The 26,624-nt window shown below is 38.5% G+C and overlaps 2 protein-coding genes across 3 annotated transcripts in view; one reads left to right on the top strand and one right to left on the bottom strand.

Annotated features, from left to right (window-relative positions):
- rab35b (RAB35, member RAS oncogene family b) overlaps positions 1-26,624 on the top strand; it is a 761,740-nt gene that overhangs the window by 50,350 nt on the left and 684,766 nt on the right. The window lies entirely within an intron of this gene.
- bicdl1 (BICD family like cargo adaptor 1) overlaps positions 1-26,624 on the bottom strand; it is a 68,148-nt gene that overhangs the window by 8,416 nt on the left and 33,108 nt on the right. For both annotated transcript variants that reach the window (XM_079826485.1, XM_079826484.1), the window contains exons 3-9: positions 26,011-26,127; positions 15,330-15,476; positions 8,283-8,462; positions 5,991-6,209; positions 5,769-5,912; positions 2,484-2,614; positions 497-617 (exon numbers count right to left, since the gene is read on the bottom strand). In XM_079826485.1, coding sequence (XP_079682611.1) covers positions 497-617; positions 2,484-2,614; positions 5,769-5,912; positions 5,991-6,209; positions 8,283-8,462; positions 15,330-15,476; positions 26,011-26,127 — 1,059 coding nt within the window. The remainder of the gene's footprint in view (positions 1-496; positions 618-2,483; positions 2,615-5,768; positions 5,913-5,990; positions 6,210-8,282; positions 8,463-15,329; positions 15,477-26,010; positions 26,128-26,624) is intronic.

The raw sequence follows: 26,624 nt of genomic DNA, 5'->3' as shown, positions 1-26,624 counted from the left end.
AGTTTTAGTTATTTTAGCACATCAAGTTAAATTAAATAAAAATAACAGAACATCAGTTAATGTTCATTTTTAGTTAATTTTTGGTTTTAGTGTACTATAATAACCCTGGTTATACAGAAACATGCGCTTTCACGTTAATATGATTCTGCTTATAAACGTGTCAGCGAACTCTCTCAGCAAAATCCTTTTCAAATGGTCATTACAGTAGATCATGACTGATTATAGAGGGTGAACGTTTATGATAATGCTGCTAAAGCTGCCCTTTTGACAATACTGAGAATGCAATATGTATTTGTGTTATGGTTCTCTAGTGTTTACGTTCACATACTTGGTTCTTCATACTTTTTTTTCTTTCTAGGTAATTCCAGAAACCTCAGAGCATCAGAGTTTCTGACCTGCTCTTTTCTGTTGGGTTCACATGATCTGGTGAGCTTGAGGGGTTTCTGTGTGTGTGTGTGTGTGTGTGTGTGTGAGTGAGTGAGTGAGTGAGACTAACCTGCCAGGCTTCTAACTGCTGAGACAGGTTGAGTTTCTGCTGTATCGCATCCAACAGCTGACTGTTCAAAGACATGATGTCTATCTTACACTTCGCCAGCTCCATCTCCACCGCTTTCTTCCTGGAACAGAGAAGAGAAGGAACAAGAGTTACTCAGCTGCATCGCAGCTTAATGTTGTGATTGGCAGAATGATGTCACGGGTACAGGCTGCAAAAACGTTTGTGTGTGAGTGTGTGTGTTTGTGTGAGAGAGTGATTGAGTGTGTGTGTGTGTGTGTGTGTGTGTGTGTGTGTGTGTGTGTGTGTGTGTGTGTGTGTGTGTGTGTGTGTGTGTGTGTGTGTGTGTGTGTGTGTGAGTGTGTGTATGAGTGAGTGTGTGTATGTGTGAGTGAGCCTGTGTGTGAGAGAGTGAGTGTGTGTGTGTGTGTGTGTGTGTGTGTGTGTGTGTGTGTGTGTGTGTGTGTGTGTGTGTGTGTGTGTGTGTGTGTGTGTGTGTGAGTGTGTGTGAGTGTGTGTGAGTGTGTGAGAGAGAGAGAGAGAGAGAGAGAGAGTGTGTGATTGAGTGTGTGTGTCTGTGAGTGTGGGTGGGTGGGTGGCTGTGAGAGTGTGTGTGTGTATGTGAGTGTGTGAGTGAGTGAGTGTGTATGTGTGAGAGAGTGATTGAGTGTGTGTCTGTGTGGGTGGGAGTGTGTGTGTGTGTGTGTGTGTGTGTGTGTGTGTGTGTGTGTGTGTGTGTGTGTGTGTGTGTGTGTGTGTATGTGTATGTGAGTTTATGAAGTGTGAGTATGTGTATATGTGTAAGAGAGAGAGAGTGTGTGCGTGCGTGTGTGAGCGAGTGAGTGTGTGTATGTCTATCTGTGAGTGAGTGTGTGTATATGTGTGAGAGAGAGTGTGAGAGTGTGTATGTATGTGAGTTTTATGAAGTGTGTATGTGTGAGTGTGTGAGTATGTGTATATGTGTAAGAGAGAGAGTGTGTGAGTGAGTGAGTGTGTGTATGTGTGTGTGAGAGAGTGATTGAGTTTGTGTCTGTGAGTGTGGGTGGGAGTCTGTGTGTGTATGTATGTGAGTTTGTGAAGTGTGAGTATGTGTATATGTGTAAGAGAGAGTGTGTGCGTGCGTGCGTGATCGAGTGTGTGTATGTCTATCTGTGAGTGAGTGTGTGTATATGTGTGAGAGAGAGTGTGTGCGTGCGTGCGTGAGCGAGCGAGTGTGTGTATGTCTATCTGTGAGTGAGTGTGTGTATATGTGTGAGAGAGAGTGTGTGCGTGAGTGAGTGTGTGTATGTCTATCTGTGAGAGCGAGTGTGTGTGTGTGTGTGTGTGTGTGTGTGTGTGTGTGTTCTATCCCGGTGGGGACTTCAACCTGAATGCACACAGACTGTTGTGTCACTGTTGGGTCTTAAATTGAGTCCCCATGAGGAAACAAGCTTATAAATCATACAGAGTGAGTTTTTTTGAAAAAGTAAAAATGCAGAAAGTTTTGTGTGATGGGTAGGTTTAGGGGTAGGGTTAGTGTAAGGGGAGAGAATATACAGTTTGTACAGTTTAAAAACCAATACACCACCACAAAGATAATGAACCAGACGCGTGTATGTGTGTGCATTTAATCTCCAGGAGCTGTAAAAAATTGCTTAAAATGACCCTATAGATCAGGGGTGTCAGACTCAGTTCCTGGAGGTCCGCAGAGTTTAGTTCCAACACACAGACCTGTGGTTTTCAGATGAGCCTGAAGGACTTGATTATTGGATCAGGTGCATTTAATTAAGGTTGAATGGAAACTCTGCAGGCTGTGGCCCTCCAGGAACTGAGTTTGACACCTGTGAAAATGATACTAAATAATGTCTTTATTCCCTTGTAAAAATGCAAACAGTGTTTTAGTGGTCAGTGCTGTTTACCCAAAGTATGGGAAAAAACAACAGTCAACATGAACTTATCAAAACCCACTGATTTGTCTGTAAACATGTACATGTGTGTCAGTCATGCGTACTTGGCAATGGCGTCGTCTCTGTCTCGTATAGCACTCTGTAACTGCTCGTTGGGCTCGTGCACTTCTGCCATCGCTCTCAACCTCTCGTTCTCTTCTCTTGAAGAAGAAACTTCCACTGAGAGCAGCGCCACCTACAGGATCCAGAGAACCACCAGAGGACAGATGAAGTGATGAGGTATTTATACAAGCAGGGTTTAGCAACCGCATAGCAACACCTTAACAACCACCTGAGTACCCTAGCAACCACTTAGCAAGACCTTAGCAACCACTCTATCCTAGCAAGTACCCATCTGATTGACTATCTATCATCAGACTATTTCTATCTATCTATCTATCTATCTATCTATCTATCTATCTATCTATCTATCTATCTATCTATCTATCTATCTACAGTATCTCTCATCAGACTATATCTATCTATCTATCTATCTATCTATCTATCTATCTATCTATCTATCTATCTATCTATCTACAGTATCTCTCATCAGACTATATCTATCTATCTATCTATCTATCTATCTATCTATCTATCTATCTATCTATCTATCTATCTATCTATCTATCTATCTATCTATCTACAGTATCTCTCATCAGACTATATCTATCTATCTATCTATCTATCTATCTATCTATCTATCTATCTATCTATCTATCTATCTATCTATCTATCTATCTATCTATCTGTTTCTTGGTTCTCATTGGTTGTTCTGACTATTTCAGTAGTCATTTAATTTGGGAGTTCAGACTATTTCTAAGCTTTTAAATCTTTCTCAAGCCAACCTAAAGTTTGTCTTGGCTTCAGATGTTTGCGCACAGAAAACTTTCACACAGCGAGTAATTAATTAAGTTCCCTTTCGCGTCTTCTTTCGCCTAAATACTTAAATTGGCAAGGCTTAAACTTTCGTGACGATGGCCTGTCAACTGTCACGTTTGTTCACATTCATGTTTTTACAACATTGCATTGCTAGAATACATAAAAATGTTACCGGCCAACTGCCGATTGACACCGTTTCATATACTCGCGAACAAAGCTTTCAACACGCTTTCACACGCAACAGGCTTTCAGAATTTGACTTTAAAGCAGTCTTATATCGTCACCTTCCTAAAATAATTGCCCAAGTAATTTTTTCAGGTTTCTCAGAAAACAAAAAAACCCGAACCAATAATTGACAGGTTGAGTAGATTTTCGTTCTTCTTGATGCAGCTTGTAAAATTGCCTAAGTCTCTTTGTCTTTTGACTTATGCAAAATAAAACGGCCTAATGCTGCGTTCACACCGAGCGCGAATTGAGCGTCTGGAGCAAGTGATTTCCATGTTAAATCAATGTAAAGACTCGTTGACGTGCGTCTGGAGGTCCTGCGGCGCGATGGACGCATTTCACGCGAAAGAGGCGAATTGAGTGTCTTGCGCGAGTGATTTTATTTGGTGCTTTTTGTGCATACACGTGTTTGAAGCGAATTTGCGTCTGATGCCCCAGTTGAAAAATCTGAACTTAGCCGTCTGTTCGCGCCGCTTTAACCAATCAGGAGCCTGCTTGCTACTCTCACATTGTGAAGTGACATGATAAACGGGGGAAGGCCCGCACGGAGTCACTCATTCAATATGGAGGAATGACTGATATTGGCAGTGAGCAGTCACACGGAGCCATTCGCTTCAAACGCTCACTTTATATGCGTCCAATTCAAAATGTTCAAGTGTCCAACTAGACGCGATAGAAGCGAATTTGCCGCTCAATTTGCGTTCGGTGTGAACACAGCATTAATTACACTCTTGACATAGGCCATTATACTACAGGGGTAGAATTGCATGATCTGTTCATCTGAGGATGTGGGCGATTTTACCAGAGATGGCCAGCATCATGAGGAGATGACTTATGCAAAAAAATTATTTTTGTCAAAAAATGACATTTTTATTTTAGGAAAGCAACAATATGTAGGGCCTAAACATTCGCCAAGCGCCAAATGCGATTGTACATTTTAGACCCTGCATATAAGACTGCGTTAAAGTAAAAAAAAATGTTGCCCTTCCCTCGCTAACTTTACTGTACGTCATTGCTTATGTTGCATGAGCGCCCACTACTGGCAGAACCCATGAAATGTGTTTAAATGGAAAGCCCTAAGCCCTTGATCACTTGTGGGTAAATTAGATGCGAGCACTGCGAGTTGCTGTTGTGACATCACAATCGTGTTGCATTGTGGTCTATGGATCTGCCTGAAGTGTACATATGAGCAAAGTCCCTTAAAGACAAGTCATTTCACTCTGCGGCCATCTTTGAAACGCCTCTCGGGCATGCAAGTACAGCTCCTATGTCTTTGAATGGGGTAACATCAAATTCTCCAAAACTGTTTGCCAAGCTTATCATTAAATTTCATATTTGAAATCACCAATGAAATCTGACAACAATTGTCGCAAAAATTTAGTTTCTAAGTGCGCATCTCAGAACACTGCCTGTTTCTATAGCAACCGGAGCTTCTAACGGCAGCTGCAGTGATGCGATGACTTTACTAGGCAACGAATGGCTCTTTCATTTAGAAGGCGGGGCTTATTCGCCATATTGGGCATTGCCCTTTCTCCCATTCATAAGTCTTTGATATGAGTAGACTTGCTCCCTTGGTCAAAATTAAGGGGTCAAGGGTCTGTCCAAATAAAGTTCCCTCGCCCAAGTTGATGAAGTTGAGTGCAATTCAAAATGGCAGTGGGGATTCCCCTGAGAGGAAGTTCTATGGGCAGTTTGTGAGTGCATAGAGTTAAACCAAGCGGCAACCTCCCGCAGTTTCTCTTAAAGCCAATAAGGAAGTGACTTAAACTGCAATTCATCAACTGGCCACTAGAGACAGGCTCCAGAAGGGAGCAGAATCTCATTGAGCCCCATGTTAAAATGCCCAACTTTACAGCAGAAAAAAACATGTTTACAGTCTGGTACAAATTGTAGTTTTGGTCTATACGGCTAATTTTGCCCTTCATGACGACTGTGAGGGGGGTGAATTTTTTATAACTCATTCGTTTACATTATATAAAGCCTTAAAGTTCTGCATAATTAAGGGCGTGGTCACTTTGAGTGACAGGTGGATAGCCATTTATCTGCTGTCTGTTAGTCATCCCGTCACCTCAGCTCCACCCACGTCCCGCCTCTTTGCCCATTTTCAGTTATCCGGGGATGGCAACGGCCAGCTCGACCCTACTTTACGCTTCAAAACTGCTCTTCAGAACCCTATGGGTGACGTCACGGACACTAAGTCCATATTTTAGTCTATTAGTCTATGAGTTAAACACATCCTATTGTACCCGATTATGGAGCTGTAGCGCCTCCTCCTGGCTGCTGCATGTTTTTTCCTGCTCCTGTTCGTAAAGTTCTCTGAGTTCTCGCAGCTCCTCGCTCAATTTACGAACCTGCTCTTCTAGAACCTCCTCGTCACTGCGCCGTGAACCCTAAATACATGCAAAACACGTTGAATAATGTGAATATGACTACATAAAGCTTTCAGATTTAGATGTGACGTCTGTTACCGTAGATTCATTGCCGTCCAGCAGGTTTTGTGTAAGTCTGCGCAGCTCCAGAAGACTAGCGGGCAAACTACCCATGGGGACGTCTTTTGCCGACAACGTCTCCGAAGACTCATCCATGGACGAGTCTGTGGATAAGGCGGAGTCTGTGATGTCATTTCCTCTCAGCTGTGAGCAGAGGGAACGCACCTGACAGTAGGCCTCCCACAGCTGCAGCCGGAGCTAAAGGGAAGGAAAGAGCGCATGTGATTGCAGTTTTTAAACATCATTTTAAGGAAATTTGTTCATGCAAAAAGCAATTTTAGTTTGTGAAATATTTAAGAGCTGAGCATAGCTAGAAAAATTAATATTCGCTATAGACTATGCATTCCATGAATTTTTAATTCGATGACTTTCCCTGATATTTCCTGGTTTTCCAGGAGTGTTGAATCCATGTGTCTTCAGAGAAAGGAGACCAATCCTGTCCATTTTGCAAGGTATTTATGTGGATTAAAAGTAAAATATATACATTCTTGCTTATTGTTTTTAAAAAAATTTTTAAGAAAATATCACATATTTGGCATTGGATTTTCATTATTAAAGTAATTTTAAACACATTTTTTATGTTTTTTTTAAAAAGTCTCTTCTGCTCACCAAGGCTGCATTTATTTAAAGAAAAATACAGTAAAAACTGTAATATTTTGAAATATTATTACAATGTCAAATAACTGTTTTCTATGTGAATATATATAGTCAAATGTAATTTATTTCTGTGATCAAAGCGTCACATGATCCTTCAGAAATCATTCTGACTTGATTTGCTGCTCAAGAAACATTTATGATTATTATCAGTTTAGAAAACAATGTGTAAATTGATGCATTTTTCAGGATTCTTTGATGAATAGAAAGTTCAAAAGAACAGCATTTATTTGAAATGGAAAACTTTTTAACAGTTTACAAGGATGTCAAATTAAAGCATCTTTGCTGAATCGAAGTATTAATTTCTTTAGAAAAAAAAAATCCTTACTCCAAAATTTTGACTGATGTAACAACATGACTGATGTAAAATATATAAAAATTATATATACTCTGTGTGAATATATATATTTATATATAAATACACACACACGCATGTATATATTTAAGAAAAACATTATTTTTTATATATAAAACATTTATATATATATATTATAGATTATATAAATGTATATACATGCAAATATTTCTTAAATATATACATGAATGTGTGTGTATTTATATATAAATAATAATTAACAGAGTACACACACATATATTATGTAAACACAAACTTTTATTTTGGATGCGATTAATCACGATTAATCTTTTGACAGCCCTAATATATATGTATATATATATATATATATATATATATATATATACATACACTCACCTAAAGGATTATTAGGAACACCTGTTCAGTTTCTCATTAATGTAATTATCTAATCAACCAATCACATGGCAGTTGCTTCAATGCATTTAGGGGTGTGATCCTGGTCAAGACAATCTCCTGAACTCCAAACTGAATGTCAGAATGGGAAAGAAAGGTGATTTAAGACATTTTGAGCGTGGCATGGTTGTTGGTGCCAGACGGGCTGGTCTGAGTATTTCACAATCTGCTCAGTTACTGGGATTTTCACGCACAACCATTTCTAGGGTTTACAAAGAATGGTGTGAAAAGGGAAAAACATCCAGTATGCGGCAGTCCTGTGGGCGAAAATGCCTTGTTGATGCTAGAGGTCAGAGGAGAACGGGCCGACTGATTCAAGCTGATAGAAGAGCAACTTTGACTGAAATAACCACTCGTTACAACCGAGGTATGCAGCAAAGCATTTGTGAAGCCACAACACGCACAACCTTGAGGCGGATGGGCTACAACAGCAGAAGACCCCACCGGGTACCACTCAATATAATTTCATTCAAAATAATTTCATATTTCCATATGAATAAAAACATTTATGGTATAGATCACACAAAAATATTTATTTCTGGAGCTACTTTTTTAGTGTCTATTTGATTTTTTACACAATAATGACTTTAATTGATCTTTTGGGAGTTATTACTCAGCCAAATTTGATGTGCGATTAAGGAGATTAATTAATCGCCACATCGTGTAATTAACTAGATCGCTTGACAGCCCTAAAAATGACCCCAAAAATGTGTAGCAGCCAACCAATCAGATCACAATTGGCAAATGGACCTCTAATGTACTGTGAGCAAAACTAAGTCCATTAAAAGTTACTCAAAAAGCAAAGCGTTTCTGTCCGCTGTATGTGTCCGTGAGTGATAGTGCTGTACCTGCTCTCTCTCCTGCTCCAGCTCCTCCTGCTCCATGCTCTGCTCGATCTCACAGAGAAGGCTGTGTGGGTTGGGACTGAAGCCCTGAAGACTGCGTTCCTCCGTCAACTCCTCCAGACGAGCGCTCAGCTGCCTGTGAGACACGCGCACCTCCTGCAGCTCCAGCTGGCTCTGCCGCAGCTGGTACCAACACACACACACACACACACACGTAAAACACACCTGAGTTTACCAGGCGGGTACAAAAAACAAGCGGGTAGCTGAGGGATGTTACGCTTATCAACTCACCCCCGAGAAATGAACGAGCTGAACGCAACTCTTACTCATGTCATTGTTTAAATACTCGTATTTGTCACCTATGATTCATTCACTACTGGAAGTGTGATAATAGAAATAAATCAGCATTTTTTCATTTAGTGACTCATCTCGCACAGAGCGCATTTAGGCCACGCCCACACGGGGGGGGGGGGCAATCCAACGCTCTCCATTGACTTTGCATTGCGTAAGGCGGCTTCCTTGTCATTTCTGACTTATAATAAAAAATATAATAATGTCTAAAAGCTGCTATGTGACAGGGTGTACAGCAAACAAGCTAAAAAACACAGAAATAAGTTTTTATAAGCTGTTGACCCAAAAAAACGAGCGATTAAGGAGACAAAAGTGGATAAAGGCAATAAGACGTGAAGCATCAGCAGGAAGAATGGGTACATTTTGGGATCCTGACACTCAGTATGCCTCAGCAGGCCTATGTGTGCAGTAAACATCTGTCACTGTTAAGTCAAATATCCAAATGTCAGTTTTATATATTATATTTACTGTCGCTGATTACGTTCTCCCCCAGTGGGTGTAGTTCTCAGTTTAATATAACATCGCACTCTGTCTCAATTGCCTGTATCCACTTTTGTGTCCTTAAAGGCTCGTTTTTTGGGTCAACAGCTTATAAAAACTTCTGGGTTTTTGGTTCTGGGTTTTTTAGCTTGTTTGCTGTACACTTTGTCACATATCAGCTTTTAGACATTGTTTTGTTTTTTGTTACAAGTCAGAAATGACAAGGAGGCGCTTCACGCAATGCAAAGTCAATGGAGAACGTTAGACCCGGTGGGTGTGAACTTCAGATTATGACTTATGTCGCTCTGTCTCGAATTTAGAGCAATGATATGACTGGAGTCTTATGTTATTGGACACTACTTTAAACCATGGGTCTCAAACTCTAGGCCCGCGGGATGATATTTTGTGGCCCCCTACTTGACATCAAAGTTTAGTGTTAGTGCGGCCCGTGCGTTGACCTGAAGAGCACCTTTTTGCTGAGTCGTTGCGTGCTTGCCATGCTTGCTGCCTCCTTTGTGTGTGTATGTGTGTGTGTGTGTGTGTGTATGTGTGTGAGAGAGTGTGAGAGAGAGTATGCAGTATAATTGGTTGACACCGCGTGATTGACAGGAACAGAATGTGAGGCTGATCAGACAGTCGAAAAGAATGTGGTCTTACGGCACTCATCAATGTCAAAATGATTGAGATGGCCAATCAAATCAAAGTAGGCGGGGTTTACGTTCTCTTTTGGCTCGTTTACAGTCTTCACACAGACGAGCGCGTCAATCTATCGGTTAACGCCGTTGCGGAGAGAGACTCTATTATTTCCGGTGAAATCACAAAACAAAATGCTCTTAATATACAATCATTGATGAACATCTTTGAATTTAAAGGGAAAAAAATATAAAGAAAAAAAAACTATATGAGGGCGGATTAGAACCCGGAACCTTTGAGACGGTTTACAAAAACTCTACCATCAGACCACTAGGCAATTCAACTGTTAACAGCGGATCTATGTATTTATTCACTCATGCGAAGAAACTAGGGACTAATAATATATTTGACGCAAATTAATGCAAATATTGTTGGCAATAATCCCAAAAAGATTCATTCCCAACTAGAATTAGACCTAGAATTTCGTTCACTGTTCTGTTTGACCTGGTTACGGCCTTGCTTTGAATTAGTCTATTATTTTAAATAAAATTAAAATCATTCATTATTTCATAATGATTTAATATCTATTGGCTATATTTAAAGAAATTGAGTAGACAAGAGAAGCCTATGTTCTGAAGAACCGTTCATGTTCAGAAGGAAAGTTCAAATTCAGAGGAACAGTTCATGTTTAGAAGAAACATTCATGTTGATGAACTGTTAATAATAAAGATTGAGAAGATTGGATCATTTGTGCTCCTTTTTTGTGGAATACTTGAAACACTTTTTTTGTGGAATACTTGATGCGGCCCAGCCTGACCCAGAGTCTACCTCCAGCGGCCCCCAGGTAAAATGAGTTTGAGACCCCTGCTTTAAACCCTTTTTTAAAAATACTATTCATTTATTTAGAGGTAAATCTTTTTAATGAAGCAATGACTGACTTTTTAAGAACAGCGTCGTCTGTAAGCGAACCATAAGAGCCGACCGGAAGAACTGGAGGCCGTCCAGCAAAACACAAATAATACAGTGACTCAAGCTATCTAACACATGCAAAACAATGAATTGCTCAACTATAGGCACAGAATTAAACGGAACGAGAAAAAGAATGACTATTTTTCTTTCTTTATTCTCCTGCTCCATCTCAGTTTGATCCGCTCTGCTTTTATCTGCTGAGTGTTCAATGATTTCCTTTCATTCAGATTTCATGTGCAGATCATTCAGAACATACGGCTCATCTTAATATATTGAATGAATGGACAAAACCTGTCAAGATGTACAGTGCAGTCCAAATTAACTTCACGATTTGAAGAGAAAATTCAAAAATGACATTTTGCTACAAGAAAAATATACCATACCATTAAGATTATTTGCATTATTGCATTATTTCATGATAATTCAATGCATTTACCCTCAATATTCTCATTTCTGTAATGCAAAATAGTTATGTACCATATAAGTGGTAGAATTTTTGTTGCATTGCTTTTAATTTATAGCCATTTTAATAATAATAATAAAAAAAATGACTGTATTTCTCATTATTTTCAAAGGTGATTGTCATTACTGAATTACAAAAAAACAAAAACAAAATTTAAAAAATCATGCTGCATTACAGTAATGAGAATGTAAAGGTAATGTGTTTAATTGTCTTGAAAATAATGTCAAAATATTACAGACTTCATCCTAATGGTTCTTAAATATGCTTTATTTAACTTTATTTACTTTAGACTGCATATAATGTATTTTATAGTGAATTGTAACTTGTTTTTGTACATGTTTTTGTTTTTGATATTACACTCAAGATGCACTGCAAATTTTTTTTTTCAAATATTATGGGTAAAAAATCTGCTCCATTCTGGCAAAATCAGTTATTGTCATTTCATTTCAATATGTCATTCTCTATTAAAAAACCTTCAAAATGATGTATGAAAAAATTACTGAGCTACACCTGTTTGAAGTCGATAGAGTTGGCAAAGTCAATTTTGAGAAAAATCGAGTCAAAATCACCAGCATCCATACCTTAAAATCCCTGGTAACAACACCAAATTTGACACACACCAAGACAACACCAAATATCTATAGGAGAAATATATATAATCAACTTTTTTTCCCCCATGATACCACAATTGATTAACATTAAAGAACCATTTATATTACTGTACCGCACGGATCTAATATAATGTCACACATCCGATGTTTTTCCCCAACAGTTAACCAAACATTCACTTAAGTCAAGACAGATATTTTGAAATACTGTAATGTGTGTATCGGTGTCGCGTGCTGTTTGAGAGGCGTCAGTGCACGCGCTTCAGATCTGTCTGTCAGCGTGAGTGAGATTGTTTACATGGACAAGGGAAAGGTACTCATCTCCAAAAACGTATAAATAAAGAGTCTTTTATGTGTTTAATGGCTATATGGATGGCTAGACAAGGGCTTAGTGAGCTTAATTTTGTGTGAATCTCAAATCAGCCCATCCATGCACATTCCGACTCATTTTGCCAGCATGTGTCACACATATTTTTAACGGAGTGTCTATTAACACCAAGAGCAAATAGCGTGCTTTGTTGGCAAGTGCTATTCGCACTAGCTCCTCCTAACAATGTCTGGTTGGGCCAAACAAGATTTTTAAAAAGACGTGCCTATTTCAACATCTTTAGTGGTGCAGTCCAGTAAAGCGTAAGGCTTAAGGATTTAGGTTTTGACGCGATCGACCCGGGTGCAAATCCGCCTTTTACCCATCACATATCACATCGGAAAGGCATTTACTTTCAATAAAAATAAATAATTAAAATAAAGTGCCGAATGAAATGTTTAGTAATAATAAAATCGTGTATTGGGTAGGTGTAGGGAGGGATTTTATTGTCCCATTAACACTGTCCTAACTACACGCAACGCTGCGACACGCGATAAAAGGCAAAATGTTAATTTGAGTTTTTGTTGCTGGAACAACAACACAAAACATAATCTCAGGTAATGTTTATGTGCTTTATTTAATGTTAAAAGCGTGTAACGTGACTTTGAATATCATTTAGTGCTCAGTGTAACGTAGTTGTACTAAAAGCAACAGTGGATAATTCACCTCAGATCTTGAAATTAAACAAATGGAAACAAGAGCGTTCAAACTGTGAACAAACAAGTGTATTCTTTGAAAAAGATTGACTTAGTGACTCTGTATGTATTTTAGTAATGTTTAAATGGTGTAATATTTGTGAATTTGATGAAGTACTTCTCCATTTCCTAGCGAGTGCCGTCCAGATTAATCTCTGGTGCCTTATGCTGCGTTTATACCAAACGCGAATAGAGCGTCAAAATCGTCTAGTTTGACGCGTGAACATTTTGAATGGACATTTTGAATCCATTCCACAGTGAATTGGACGCGCGTATAAATTGAGCGTTTGAAACAAAATAAATGCGAGTTCAAGGCGCTCCAGGAGAAATATGTCATAAAACACCTCTGCCTCTTTTCATTTTCATTAAAAACATATATTTAACATTAATAGCCACACAAATGTGGTCCAGGCAACGCCTACATTATCTTCACTGCATGTATATTTAAATATCCTTAAAAAGTAAAGTTATGAAACTTCTCTTTGCCCTCAGTCAAAACAATTTGGCAGACAACAAATGATAGATTCATGACACCAAAGATTGCCCGTTAGATCTACACAAGACGAACCACTACTGGACATCAGAGCCAGTGGCAAACGTCAGAAGGACTGGCCGAGGAAAGGCTGATCTCGCCGGGTTAATGAGCGCTGAGCGCTGGTGATCCACTGGAGCTCACAACTCCAAAAACACAAGATAATTTTTTTTAAATAGGCGCTCTCTTTATAAATAAACCACAGATTTGATTGAGCTTTAAACTACTACATTCTCACCTGAAAAAGTCTTAAAACTACATTTTGTGACACAATAGTATTTTTAAATTATGCAGGGTTTCTCATCACGTCACTTTACCACGTGACAGCAGCAAGCAGGCTCCTGATTGGTTAACGTGGTGCGAATTGACGCCAAAGATTTTTCAACTCGGGCGTCAGACGCCAATTCGCTTCAAACGCATGAATGCACAAATAGCACCACTCGCGCAAGACGCTCAATTCGTGGAATTGCGTCCATAGCGCCGCGCGAAACGTGTCTATCACGCCGCAGGACCTCTAGACGCACGTCAACGCGCCTTTCCATTGACTTAACATTGAAATCACTCGCTCCTGACACTCTATTCGCGTTTGGTGTGAACGCAGCATTACACTTGCCGCGAGAGCCCGCCCACACGCTGTTCTGATTGGCTGTGGTTTTTGATTGATTTGTCGCATCTCTTGGTCGCGTCGCGTCTGGGTAGGGTTGCACCAGTCGTTCCTAAGTTCTTTCTTAAATTGGAACGTAAAGTCCACACTAGAGGCTTAGTAACTACTAGATAGTTTGTAACTAACTCTACACTTTTTTCGGTTGCACCATTTGTTCTTAAGCCAGAACGTAATTAGTAGGTCGTAAGCTCTCCATAAAGTAATGCGTAGTCGCATAATATGACGTTTACCCTCAATGATCCAATAGCAGCCTTCAAATACGTGAGCAAAAGTTGTGTTGAAATACCGTGAATTTCAGTGTCCTTCATTATTATAACTTCTTTTGCCTCACGTAACCAACGGTAAAAATAAGTTTCCATTAAATATACTTAATCATGAATAACATAATTGCTTTTATATATAAATAACATTCAGAAGCATTCAGTATATGAAACTACATTAACAAGGATCAATAAATAAATACTGAAACAAAAAAACCCATAAGAAATTACATTGATTATGACTGATTTTATTTGACATCATGACATGCACAACACGGACTGTTCGGACCTCCTGATCGAAGGCTTCCGTAAATATTTAGTTTATACGTAGAGTTACGCTTCAACTAAGTTTAATGATGCAACGCAAAAATATTTAGTAGTGTGTAAGTTGTAACTTACGCACAACTGGTGCAACCAGCCCCTGGTGTTGACAGACAAGTTGCTTGTCGCTGGAATCTTATTGTGTTGCGTGTAGTTAGGACATGGTGTTAGGCTGCATCCATTTAATAATTTTAATAAATATAATCATTTACACTCTGTTATTATTGCATCCTGTTAATGTACAACAATACTGAGGTGCAAATGGCATGTATCTGTCAAAATAAAGAATAAATTGCATGTAATTACTATTTACACATATTGCAAAGAACTGAAACTTTTAAATGGTGTAAATAGAATATATCGCTATTTTCAATAGTATGCTATTTCGCATCTATAGCTATTTGAATAGTGATAAATGCTATTTACACTAAGTGTGTAAATGTGCACATAGTGTAAATAGCAATTATTGCTTAGAAAATATGCTATTTGCACTGATTAAATATAATCTAGTTGCTATTTAGACTTGGTGCAAAAATGGTTTTGCAGTAAAATAAACAACTCAAGGTTTGAAGAAGCAAAATATATCAAGAGTTGATTTCAGAGAAAAATTGGATTTATGACGTGTTTACCAGTCCAATCATACACAGCTTTGCTTCTCATGCTTCTGAATAATATGTTGTATGTTCTGCCGTGTAACAGCCGCTCACCTGTAAGTCCTTGTCGTGACACTGTTTCTCCAGCACCAGCGTTCGCTCTCTCAGCTCGTCCACCGTGTTCTGCAGCTGCTCGTTCTCCTCCAGCATGGCGTTCACACGCCGCTCCAGTTCCTGCTTACGCTCCGACAACATCTTTATCTGCCCAACCAGACGGGGAAAAACACCAGGTTACAGACATCATCATCATCATTATCATAATACGGCTTTAATCTGAGCTATTCACACTGCAAACTTTAAACATGATGCTCGTCTTAAAGAGTGAAGATCACAATATATCTGAGCCTTTATCAGGTTTTCAAGCCAAACACAAGTGTGTTTTAGTGGATTAGGCTAAACTCTTGTGTAGTTGGTGGAATGCCGTGTTGCCAGGCATCATCGGTAGGGAGTCACAAACACTTCCATAGTCAGGAATGTGCGCTTGATAAAGGGAATATTTCTGTTCAAAACAGCCCCATGAAAATGCTATGCTGCTGCTCGGAAGTTGTTCTTAAAGTATTATTATCGTCTCTCTGGTTTCTCCTACACGGGGCAGAAACAATTTTCACACAATTCACACAACAAGTAACACATGAATTAATTGAAATGGAAATGTATTGACATTGAAATTTGAAAAAGATAAATAATATCACTTCAAAAAATGCTTTTCTTTCTTTTCTAAAAAATGCTTACATTTAAGATGCATTTACTAGACTAGACAAATAAAATGGCAAAATATTATGCCTTGTTTTCTGGAGAAAAAACAAAAACTAAACTAAGTGAGTTTTTGCTTAAAACAAGCAAAATAATCTGCCAATGGGGTAAGAAAATAATCTTGTTTCCGTATGAGTTATTAGGGCCCGAGCACTGATGTGTGATTGCTCAGCCCATCATTCTTCTTCTCCGAAATGAAATGTCTTTTTTAAGGCCTAAGGCCTCATAAAATCATAAAACTTTGCACACGCGTCATAAGTGGTGTAAATTTACGTCTTTTATAAGTTTCAGAATTAAATGCGCCAAAATGGCTCTATAGTGCCACCTACAACATTTCAATTAAGTGCCTTTTGCGCTACGTTTCACACATAAGTATGAAATTCAGTAGACACATTTAAAAATAGGGCTGGGCAAAAAAAAATATTTTTCGATTAAATGATTTTTAAAATGTGGTCGATTTAAAATCGATTTTTTTTCCATATTTATTTCCACAAACATTGAACAAAAGATTAACATAAATCTAATTACTAGTCTTCTCCACTAGATGTCACCTTATTTGCCTTGCGCGACGTTACAAAGGAGCGAGAGACACACCTGTCATTCATTCATTCATTCAGTGCTTAAATGCCGGCTTCTGGTGCGTTGTTGCCGTTTGTAATGCTGAGGTGAAATGCTGTAGTGATACTACACATCTGCGGAACCATTTGATGAGACACCACCCAGATGTTGCAACACCCCCACAGCCGAGCACACAACCGCTAAAAATAATCACATACAGTACATGCGAAAGCTTGCCGTGCATTATGATCATTGTATTAAACTTGAACGTTCACTTAAGCACGTACGTTAGCCATTATAGACATATTCAAATCAACTGAGTCAATAGACAGCGCAGGACCAATCATTCAACCCTAATAGCTTATATTATAAACAGATTTCCTCAAACAAAAGTTAGTCCACATAAGTTAGCATGTTAAGGTATTGTTGTTAGGAATAGGAACTGCACACATGACGGACGGCAAAATCGCAAGAAAAGCTTGTGTACTGAAAATTGCTGAAAATCATCCAATATCCTTTTTATGTTTTAGAATAAATATATCAAAATATCCATAAAAAAAATTGTATAAAATACTTCTCAGATACATTTTTTTAGAATAAAGTTGCATAAAAATTGTATTTTACATAATTGTATGCATTTGAAATATAGAGATGGGTTCTGTTTTAATGTACGGAAGTGTACCTAAAATAAAAAGAGTTTAATATACAGGTTTGTGGCTCTTAATTTCTTTTTAATTACCCACTTATGTTCACTGTTGTTTTGTATAAATAAATATAGTATTTGTATTAAATCTATATTCATTGAGTTGAATCAAGAACCGAAATCGAATCGACTTGGAACATCTGAATTGATAACCAGCCCTATTTAACCCAATACCTACAAAAAAGTCCCTGGGTGCAAAATCTGAAAACCCAACAGGAAGTCAGATATTTTGAATTTTCTTAGCAAAATTGTTGTAAATTTTGCCATTTTCAGACGTCGTACTTCTCCATCTAGAGTTTTAATCAGATCAACATAAATTGGTCTGTCTAATCTAAAGGCCTTTGTGACATTAAATTGTGAAGATCTTGAGTTTTCCCTGAAGGGCGTGTCTGTGGCGTCCTGACAAAGTCTGATGTTTCGCCATTAAACAGGAAGTTGTTGTAACTCAGGCATACAATGTTCAATCTGCCCCAAACTTCACTTGTTTGATAAGAGTCCTGGCCTGAAGACATCTACATGCCAATATTCAGTTAGTCATAGCGCCACCTGCTGGCAACAGGAAATGGCATGTTTTACACTGTGATTAACTCCCAGAAACACATTTAAATATGCCATGAAGTAGCAAACATGCTAGAAACTTGTTAAATCATGCAACACGTGGCTAAGTGCTAATGTATGTCCAATCTGCCCTAAGCTTCACGTTTGATAATAGGTCTGATCTGAAGACATCTACATGGCAATATTCGGTTATAGTTAAAACGCCACCTGCTGGCAGCAGGACGTGTGGCACATTGAAGTGACTGCCATATTTCTCCTATATTTACCTGCTTAAATGGATGTCGCCCACCATTCACTGTTTTCCTGAAGCCACCAGGTAGTGGTGCGAGGGCCCTTTCATCACTGCTTGCAGCTTTAATTATTATTATTTTTCTTACATCATTGGCAGATAATTTTGCTTGTTTTAAGCAAAAACTCACTTAATTTAGATTTTTTCTCCAGGAAAAAAGAAATTACTTAGTTAATGCATCTTGATTTAAGAATGTTTTGATATTTGTACTGGAAATAAGTAAGAAAAGCATTTTTGCTGTGTATTTTCTATAGCAATAATAAAACATAGCTCAATAATCTTTGTTTTGTTTACAAGTTTGATTTTTTTTGTAGAAATAATTAATAATTAATAACAGTTATTGAATGTTTATTATTATTATAAAGTTTATATTATTATTTATTATAGTTTTATTATATTGATAATTGTTTTATTAGTTATTTTTATATTCTTAGTTTTCCTTTTTTTAATTGTATGTGCTTTTGTAATTGTATTATTATTAATATTATTATAATTTCTTATATTTCTATTTGTTACATTTTTTTATTTCAGTTTTAGTTTTAGTTATTTTTCGTTTTTATTTATTTCCAGTTCATATTTTTAGCGCTTCAACTTAAACTTATTTCAGTTTATTGCCAAGACAACAATTACAATTTTTCAACTAATATTTATATTTTATTTTATTTCAGATTTATTTCAATTAACATAACTGTTTTGATAGTTTTAGTGAAGGATAATAACCCTGATGTGGGTTATTAACCCAATTATTAGTAACCCTAATGAGAATCATCATTGAGAATTATGTGAATTTAAACACCCAGCTGCATTACAGTAATGAGAAATTGGAGAGGAGAGGTTTAATTGTCTATAAAAATAGGGTCCTAAAATAGGGTTAATTTACTTTAGGCTAAATATAACGTCTCTTATTTGTTTCTTTTATGGCTAAATTTGATCATGGACGTGATACGATTTCATGAGATTTACTCAAAAAATACCTCAAAAAAGAGTTTTCCGTCCTGATTTGTGTGTGCAGCGCATGAAACAAATACGAGCAGAAGTTTTGGTGTCTCTCCCTCATGTTATGACCTAGATCTGCTAACCTAGTTCAGCAGCAGCGCTGAGGGATTCTGAGGGATTCTGTGTGATTAACCGGATGCCTCACCTGGACAATTAAAGCACACTTTTGCTTATCTTCCAACTTTCATTTTGAATCAGCCGAACTAGACAGTGGCACTGGTATATTTATGTCCCGGTCATGCGATTGGAATAGACGCTCATTTCTCACTGTCTGGCACTGGCTGCAGTTTTGGGAACACCCAGACATTGCAGCATTTGCTCTTAAAATAGAACAGAAGTTTTCCTCGCTCGACACACACTTCACATGGGAGAGTCGCTACTCAAGAGCCTTTAGTAGCTTTAGTGATCCATTGATACAAGACTAGATGGATCCATGCTTTCATGCTGTTTACTAGGGCTGGGTATTGACACAGATTTCACCGTTCGATTTCCATTCAAGCTTTCGATTCTATTCAATATCGATTATTGTGGATGTATATCAGATACAGTACATGGCCAATTTTCTCTACATGGGTGTCAGTTGGTTTGTTGCATTTAAACTACTTTGACCGACAGCGAGTGGCGTTTCGAACACTTTCCAAAGCAATTTGTTCAATTGATTCGAAGCTTTGAAATGCTTTGTTTCTCCCATTACTATTTAAATCACCTTTGTTCCTCATTCTCATGCTCAGTTTGAACTTCAGCAGAAGTTTGACCATGGCTGCATCTGAAATCACATGCTTCCATACTATATAGGCGAAAAACAGTATGTGACAAGAGTAGCATGTCCGAATTCACAGTTGAAAGGGGCGGATTCTGAACTCCACTACCGCTTCAATATACCTACAGTATATATAGTATATATATCCTAATTAAATTTATAATCAATGCATTAATCAATATTCATCCTCCTGTATTATTATGATTTTTAATGATTATTTCCAGTTATGATATTACTTAATCAATAGAACCACTGATTGGGCCTCATTCATGAAACGTTCGTAAATATATGAACAAATTCGGAGTAATTTGTGCGTTAAATGGACCTTTACGAAAACTCTCCTCCAGATTCACAAACGCTTCATATACCACAGATTCGGAAGTTAAACATGTGTATATTAATGAATTCCAAACATTCGTAAATAGGACATGCGTGCAAAATTAGCATAATCCCATGAGTTACAACTGCAAATGACGTGTCCAGGAACGCTGGAATCTTCTGGACTTCTTTCTCAGGTTTGGCTCCAGTATTTTTTCATAAATGCTAAAAAAAGAATAAATGGCCATATGCCTAGCAATAAATATTAAATTATCGTGTGTCCAGCCAGCTAAAAATCAGCAGGTGCTCTTCTGAAAATGGCCAGCTGGTGGCGCTTGAAAGCGTTTTGCAAGGGCAGCGTTTTTCCAGCTGAGATCCTTTGGTTGCTATGATACAGAATATCCATGGCAATAATAATGTGTTACTAGTATCTCATTTTGAAGAATATTACTGAATATAAAAAATGCAGTAAAAAGCAGTATTAACTTCTCCATTATTGTTGTTCAGTCGGTGTACAAGTGGGATGATTGGTCGGTGTAGTTTTTGTCCCGCCCCTCCTCCACTGTGATTGGACGGCCTGGTAAAACGCCTGTAAAATAGCTGGTAAATAGCGATACCTATTACCCAACAGTAAAAAAAAAAAAAGACGGGGCAAATCAACTCTTGAAATATTATGGTACATAATGCATCACAATGAAATGTCATCAGTTTGCCTAAATGAGAACACAGGACGGTCAAATGTTTTACGCACCATTCACACGTGGTAGGGAGCAGGTGTACATTTCTGTCGTACCAACTAACATTTAAAACAATACGAAGATTTTCGCGAATCCGAAAATTTACGTCAGATCGGCTTTACGAACGATTTACACACACATTCGTTCTGCTCGTGTTTCATGAATGAGGCCCAATGTTTCTTCATATATGTTTTCTAAAGTGTGTATTTGGTCTCTGAGGAGTGACTGAGGGTCTGTCCTAGGGATGTGTGATGTGTTTAGCGACACATGTGTCGTGTGTTTGGATTTTGGAGGTATCACACACCCCTAACATGCCAGGAGTGCAGTAACAGTGCTTGCTCACTAGGCCCGGCTTCCAGAGAGGAAATATGGATTTGTCTTTCATTTTATATTATATTTTATTCATTTTATATTTTCTTTTACTGAAACGCTAAAGAACTATGGTGAATACTGTCTGTACCTTTCACTGAGAGAAAGCACATGTTATCTGTATGTTTTGGGAAACTTTCTGGTCAGAACTGGAGCTCAACCAACTCCAACCTTGGAGAGACTGTGTATCTGTGTGTATGTGCGTAATATTCTGTGTTACAGATCCGTATTGGAGGTGGATTACGGGCATCCTAAGAGATGGGTGGACTTGTTTTCTGGGCAAGACCTGGAAGGTCACCACGTGCCTAATTCCGGTGTGAAAACATCAACAAGTGATCTATGGACACGTGAATCTGATTAACTGACAATGTGTGGAAATTTACTATGACAATCTATTTTCTGTTAGCCAATCAGAATAATTCAAATTGCAGTAATGACGTGGCTAGACCTTGAAAAGAGTATAAATGTTGACAAACTGTATGTACAAGAGGCTGGTAGAGGGAGCAAACTCCTTGTGAGACAAAGTATTCTTCAAACTATTCCTCAGTAAATATTTCTTTAATTAATTGCAACTGGTCTTGGGTCCTAAACTGTTATCCCCTAACACAGTACTCATAAAAGAGTAGACAAAAAGTATCCGGATGACCTTACTATGACTTTACTATCCCATGAGGCCTCGGGAGAGGATTTATGAATGGCAGTGAAGCGGCCTAACTGACGCTGATAGGTCACATGATCATGACAATATGGAGTATGTAGGACGTCCATATTCAATTCATACTACACACATACTTTTTTAGCGGTCATGAAGTAATTACTTATTCAAAATAAGTAACTACTCAAGAGAATATGCAATTTCGGACACAGCCCATGCCTAAATGCATTGAGTTGCTGCCATGTGATTGGCTGATTATATTTGCGTTAACGTGTAGTTGAACAGTTGTACCTAATGAAGTGTACATCTAACTTCTATGGCCCAACTGGCACCCTAAACCCTCACGGTCTTCCTACGAGTCCGTACTTTCATGACGTAACGCCGCTTTGACTGTCGGGAAGGAGTCCGCTGCGTAACCTGCACCAGTGCGGGCTCGGCTGAAGTGTGCATTGAGGGAGCATATCGACTTCAAAGGGTGCACTTGCGAGCATCCTTCTGAGACCTAAAATGACAAATGGGACACTCTAGAGCCCTTGAAAGACAGAGTTACGACACTCCCATAGACCTCCATAGGAACTGAGGAATGCGGAAGTAAAGCATGTCATGGAGCGACCAATAGTTCCAGCATTGAACCCCATTCATTTCAGTGTATCTCAAGCACACTCGCTGGCAAATTAATGAAATTAATGCACATTTTGAGATTTTATGACATTAGTTGACCTCTCAGGAATATTAATAGAAGTGATATTTTATGAAACGCGTTATAGTTAATGTTTATTGTTATATAATAGATGGTTAGACTCTAACTGCAGTTAGATAACGTGAGCAGCACTGCAACAGCTACTATATCCAGATGCTATCGGTCATATTTCAACAGTTTTAGTCTCTCTGAAATCTTTCTGTCGAAAGTGTTTCTATGAAGTAGCCCATTCAAGGAATAACGTATAACGCCTATGAATAATGAATATGAATAATGCCTAGATAAAAAGAGTTTAATTAAATTGGTTGCCCTGTTTTTTTAAACACTATTTAAGACTCCTTTCTTGGGTTCAATTCTGTATATGCTAGAATCATTCATTTATATTCACCTGTTGTGTATCGAGTATCATAAAATAACATTTGGACGTTAACCATATTATAAAAGAAATTACCACTAACCAGTAGATGGCGGAAGAGGAACACTTATTGGCTCATTAGCCATTTTTTTGTTGCGTTGTTTCTCATTCACTAATTCGTCTCTGCTTCTTTCTACTGTATGTGTTCTCTGTAGTGATCAGAGAGAGATGGAGGGAGAGCTCCACTGATCCTGTCAATCAGCTCAGGTCTGACGGACAGCTCGTCCCTTAATCGACCACTATTCATGGACTAATTACCCTCCGTGAGTAAACCCGACACACACTTCATCTCACCACTGTGTAGCTCTGAGTAAAACTGGCGGTACCATAAATCAGTGATGTATCTGATTATTATATTTTAATGGTCCACGTTTTATTTTATTTATTTTTTTAATTAAAAATTTCTCATTTAATTCAATGTGTTGCTTGTCGTTTCTTTGTAATTATTTGTGCAATTTCTAAGTGAAAATTGTTTCAAAGTAAATCCTACACCAATTTTTTTAACCTTAATATCTGATCAAAATACAGTTGAAAATATGTGAAGAGACAACATGGTTTACTCATGCAAACAAAACCAGACATGCATTAGATGTGGATGTACTGGTATTTTTTTCTTTTCTTAAAAGGCCTATATTCTTCCCTCTTTTTGCCTTTATCAATGAGCTTGTGCTGTATCAAATAGAAAACGCTCTCCTATACCAGCACATACCAAACATACTTTATTCTCCTCTAAACCACTAGATGTAAAGTATGGTATTTGGGGTAAAAGACAATATTTTACATGATGATAAACAGCAGCTGATTTTTCCATTGACATGCCATGGTTAGATTTAGATGGGAAATATATATTAATCTGGGTGTCCACCTTAATGGAAGGATATAGTGGACAACTTTCAAAAGGAATTGCAAATTGTATTTCCGTTTGCATTTTCGTTTACGAGAATGCACAAGGACTGCCAAATTTCAAATGGAAAAGCAAAGAGTCTGTTTGCAATTGCATTTCCAATGTCTTACAAGTTATGACCCTGCCATTTTGGAATAGCAAATCATCTATTTGCAATTTCATGTCCTCCGTGTCCTGCCACAACCTTCACAAAATTCAAATGGAATCACAATCCCCTTTGCACTTGCATTTCCGATGCCTAATGCTGCGTTCACACCAAATGCGAATAGAGTGTCTGGCGCGAGTGATTTCCATGTTAAGTCAGTGGAAACTGGAAAGGCGCGTTGACTCGCATCTGGAGGTCTTGCGGCACGTTAGACGCGTTTCGCGCGGCGCGATGGATGCGATTCCGCCTCTTTCGCGCGTCCAGTACGCGCAAATGACGCGAATTGAGCGTCTTGCGCGATACGCTCGTTATGCGCGAGTGGTGCTTTTTGTGCATTCATGCATTTGAAGCGAATTCGCGTCTGACGCCCGAGTTGAAAAATCTGAACTTTGGCGTCAATTCGCGCCGCGTTAACCAATCAGGAGCCTGCTTGCTGCTGTCACGTGGTAAAGTGACGTGATGAGAAACCCTGCATAATTTAAAAATACTACTGTGTCACAAAATGTAGTTTTAAGACTTTTTCAGGTGGGAATGTAGTTGTTTAAAGCTCAAATCTGTGGTTTATTTATAAAGAGAGCGCCTATTATAAAAAAATAATCTTGTGTTTTTGGAGTTGTGAGCTGCAGTGGATCACCAGCGCTCAGCGCTCATTAACCCCGGTGAGAGCAGCCTTTCCTCGGCCAGTCCTTCTGCCGTCTGCCGCTGGCTCTGATGTCCTGTAGTGGTTTGTCTTGTGCAGATCTAACGGGCGATCTTTGGTGTCATGAATCTATAATTTGTTGTCTGCCAAATCGTTTTGACTGAGGGCAAAGAGAAGTTTCATAACTTTATTTTTTAAGGATATTTAAATATACATGCAGTGAAGATAATGTAGGAGTTGCCTGGACCACATTTGTGTGGCTATTAATGCTTAATATATGTTTTTAATGAAAATGAAAAGAGGCAGAGTGGTGTTTTATGACATATTTCTCCTGGAGCGCCTTGAACGTGCATCTATTTCACTTCAAAGGCTCAATTTATACGCTTGAACATTTTGAATCCATTCGCGCGTCCACAGCGAATTGGACGCGCGAATGGATTCAAAATGTTCAAGCGTCCAACTAGACACGGTAGACGCGATTCTTACGCTCTATTCGTGTTTGGTGTGAACGCAGCATAACACAGTCAACTGTCAATCAGGCTTGAGGGCGGGGTTTATTGATGTAGTCTGAAAATAGTCCACGCCCTACCGCACTTGCCCCTCCCACAAGAATTCTCGCCTTGAACGTGCGTCTATTTAGCTTCAAACGCTCGCTTTATGGATTCAAAATGTTCCAGTGTCCAACTAGACTCGTTAGAATTTGAATTTGACGCTCGATTCGCATTTGGTGTGAACACAGCATGGAGGACACAAAACGCCATCTTGGTCGGCAGATCGCTAGGTTCTGAAACAGAGCTAATCTACAGATCCACGTTTTCCCGCTTACAGTTTCATCAGTTCAGATTTGAGAGAGTTGTTCTGAATAGACCAGCGTCCATTGATGACGGCCTGTGAAACTCACGCTGGCATTGTTTGTCCTGCGCTGTCACATCAAAGACTCCAGGAGCCAATTACACGGCCGTCTTTCAAAGATGAGTTACTGAGAAGACTCGCATTCACTTGAAGCTCTGACATAAAGCATTCAGGATGAGCTCACATCACAGAAGACACACATCCAGAATGAACATGCAGAAAAGAGGAAGCGGTTCATGAGCACTTACTTCAAGCCCTTGCTGTTTAGTGCACGATACAAATAATCATTTGAGGAAGGAAAACAGAAGGAAAGCAGGTTTTGAAATATATCATGGTGTCATGACTCTGTAAATAAATATGATCCAGATCCCATAATGCCTCACCTCTGCCTGTAGGGTCTCGAGGCGCGTCATGTGCTGGTTGGTGGAGATGCTTTTCTCTTTGAAATCATCCCGTAAAGAATGAACCTGAGTAGACAACAGTTTCTCCACCTCGGCGGCCTGTGGACACAAACAGAGAAACGTGTGTTAGCTTCCCATAGATGTCTAGTCTATATAGGCTACTGTGCAGAAACAAATTGCCTGTATGTGTGGAGTACCAGGACATTTGCCCACATGTGCAGACCACAACCACTGGATGAATTTGGAATAGTATATTTTACTGCGACTTTGCAGTCAGTTTGTGAGATATTGTATCCCACAATGCAATGTGATTGACCCTTTATTTCAGGGAAAGTTTATCATTTTATATAATTGGGATGATTTTATGATTGTTTTTATGTCACTAGATTTAACAATTTATTTAGATTGACTTATTTCTTTCATTTTTATTATTATTTAATTATAAGTTTACAAGGTACTGATACTATGACTGTTTTGTTTATTATATATATATATATATATATATATAATATTTATTTATTTATTTTAACAAAATGAGGTAAGGTAACTGTGATACTATGACCATTTGTGAGCCAATTGACTTAACCATTTTTTTA

The sequence above is a fragment of the Gobio gobio genome (assembly GCF_949357685.1).
Source record: "Gobio gobio genome assembly, chromosome: 10".
NCBI classification, from domain to species: domain Eukaryota; kingdom Metazoa; phylum Chordata; class Actinopteri; order Cypriniformes; family Gobionidae; genus Gobio; species Gobio gobio.
Note: the sequence above shows the minus strand (reverse complement) of the source record. Positions and strands in the feature narration are given on the sequence as shown.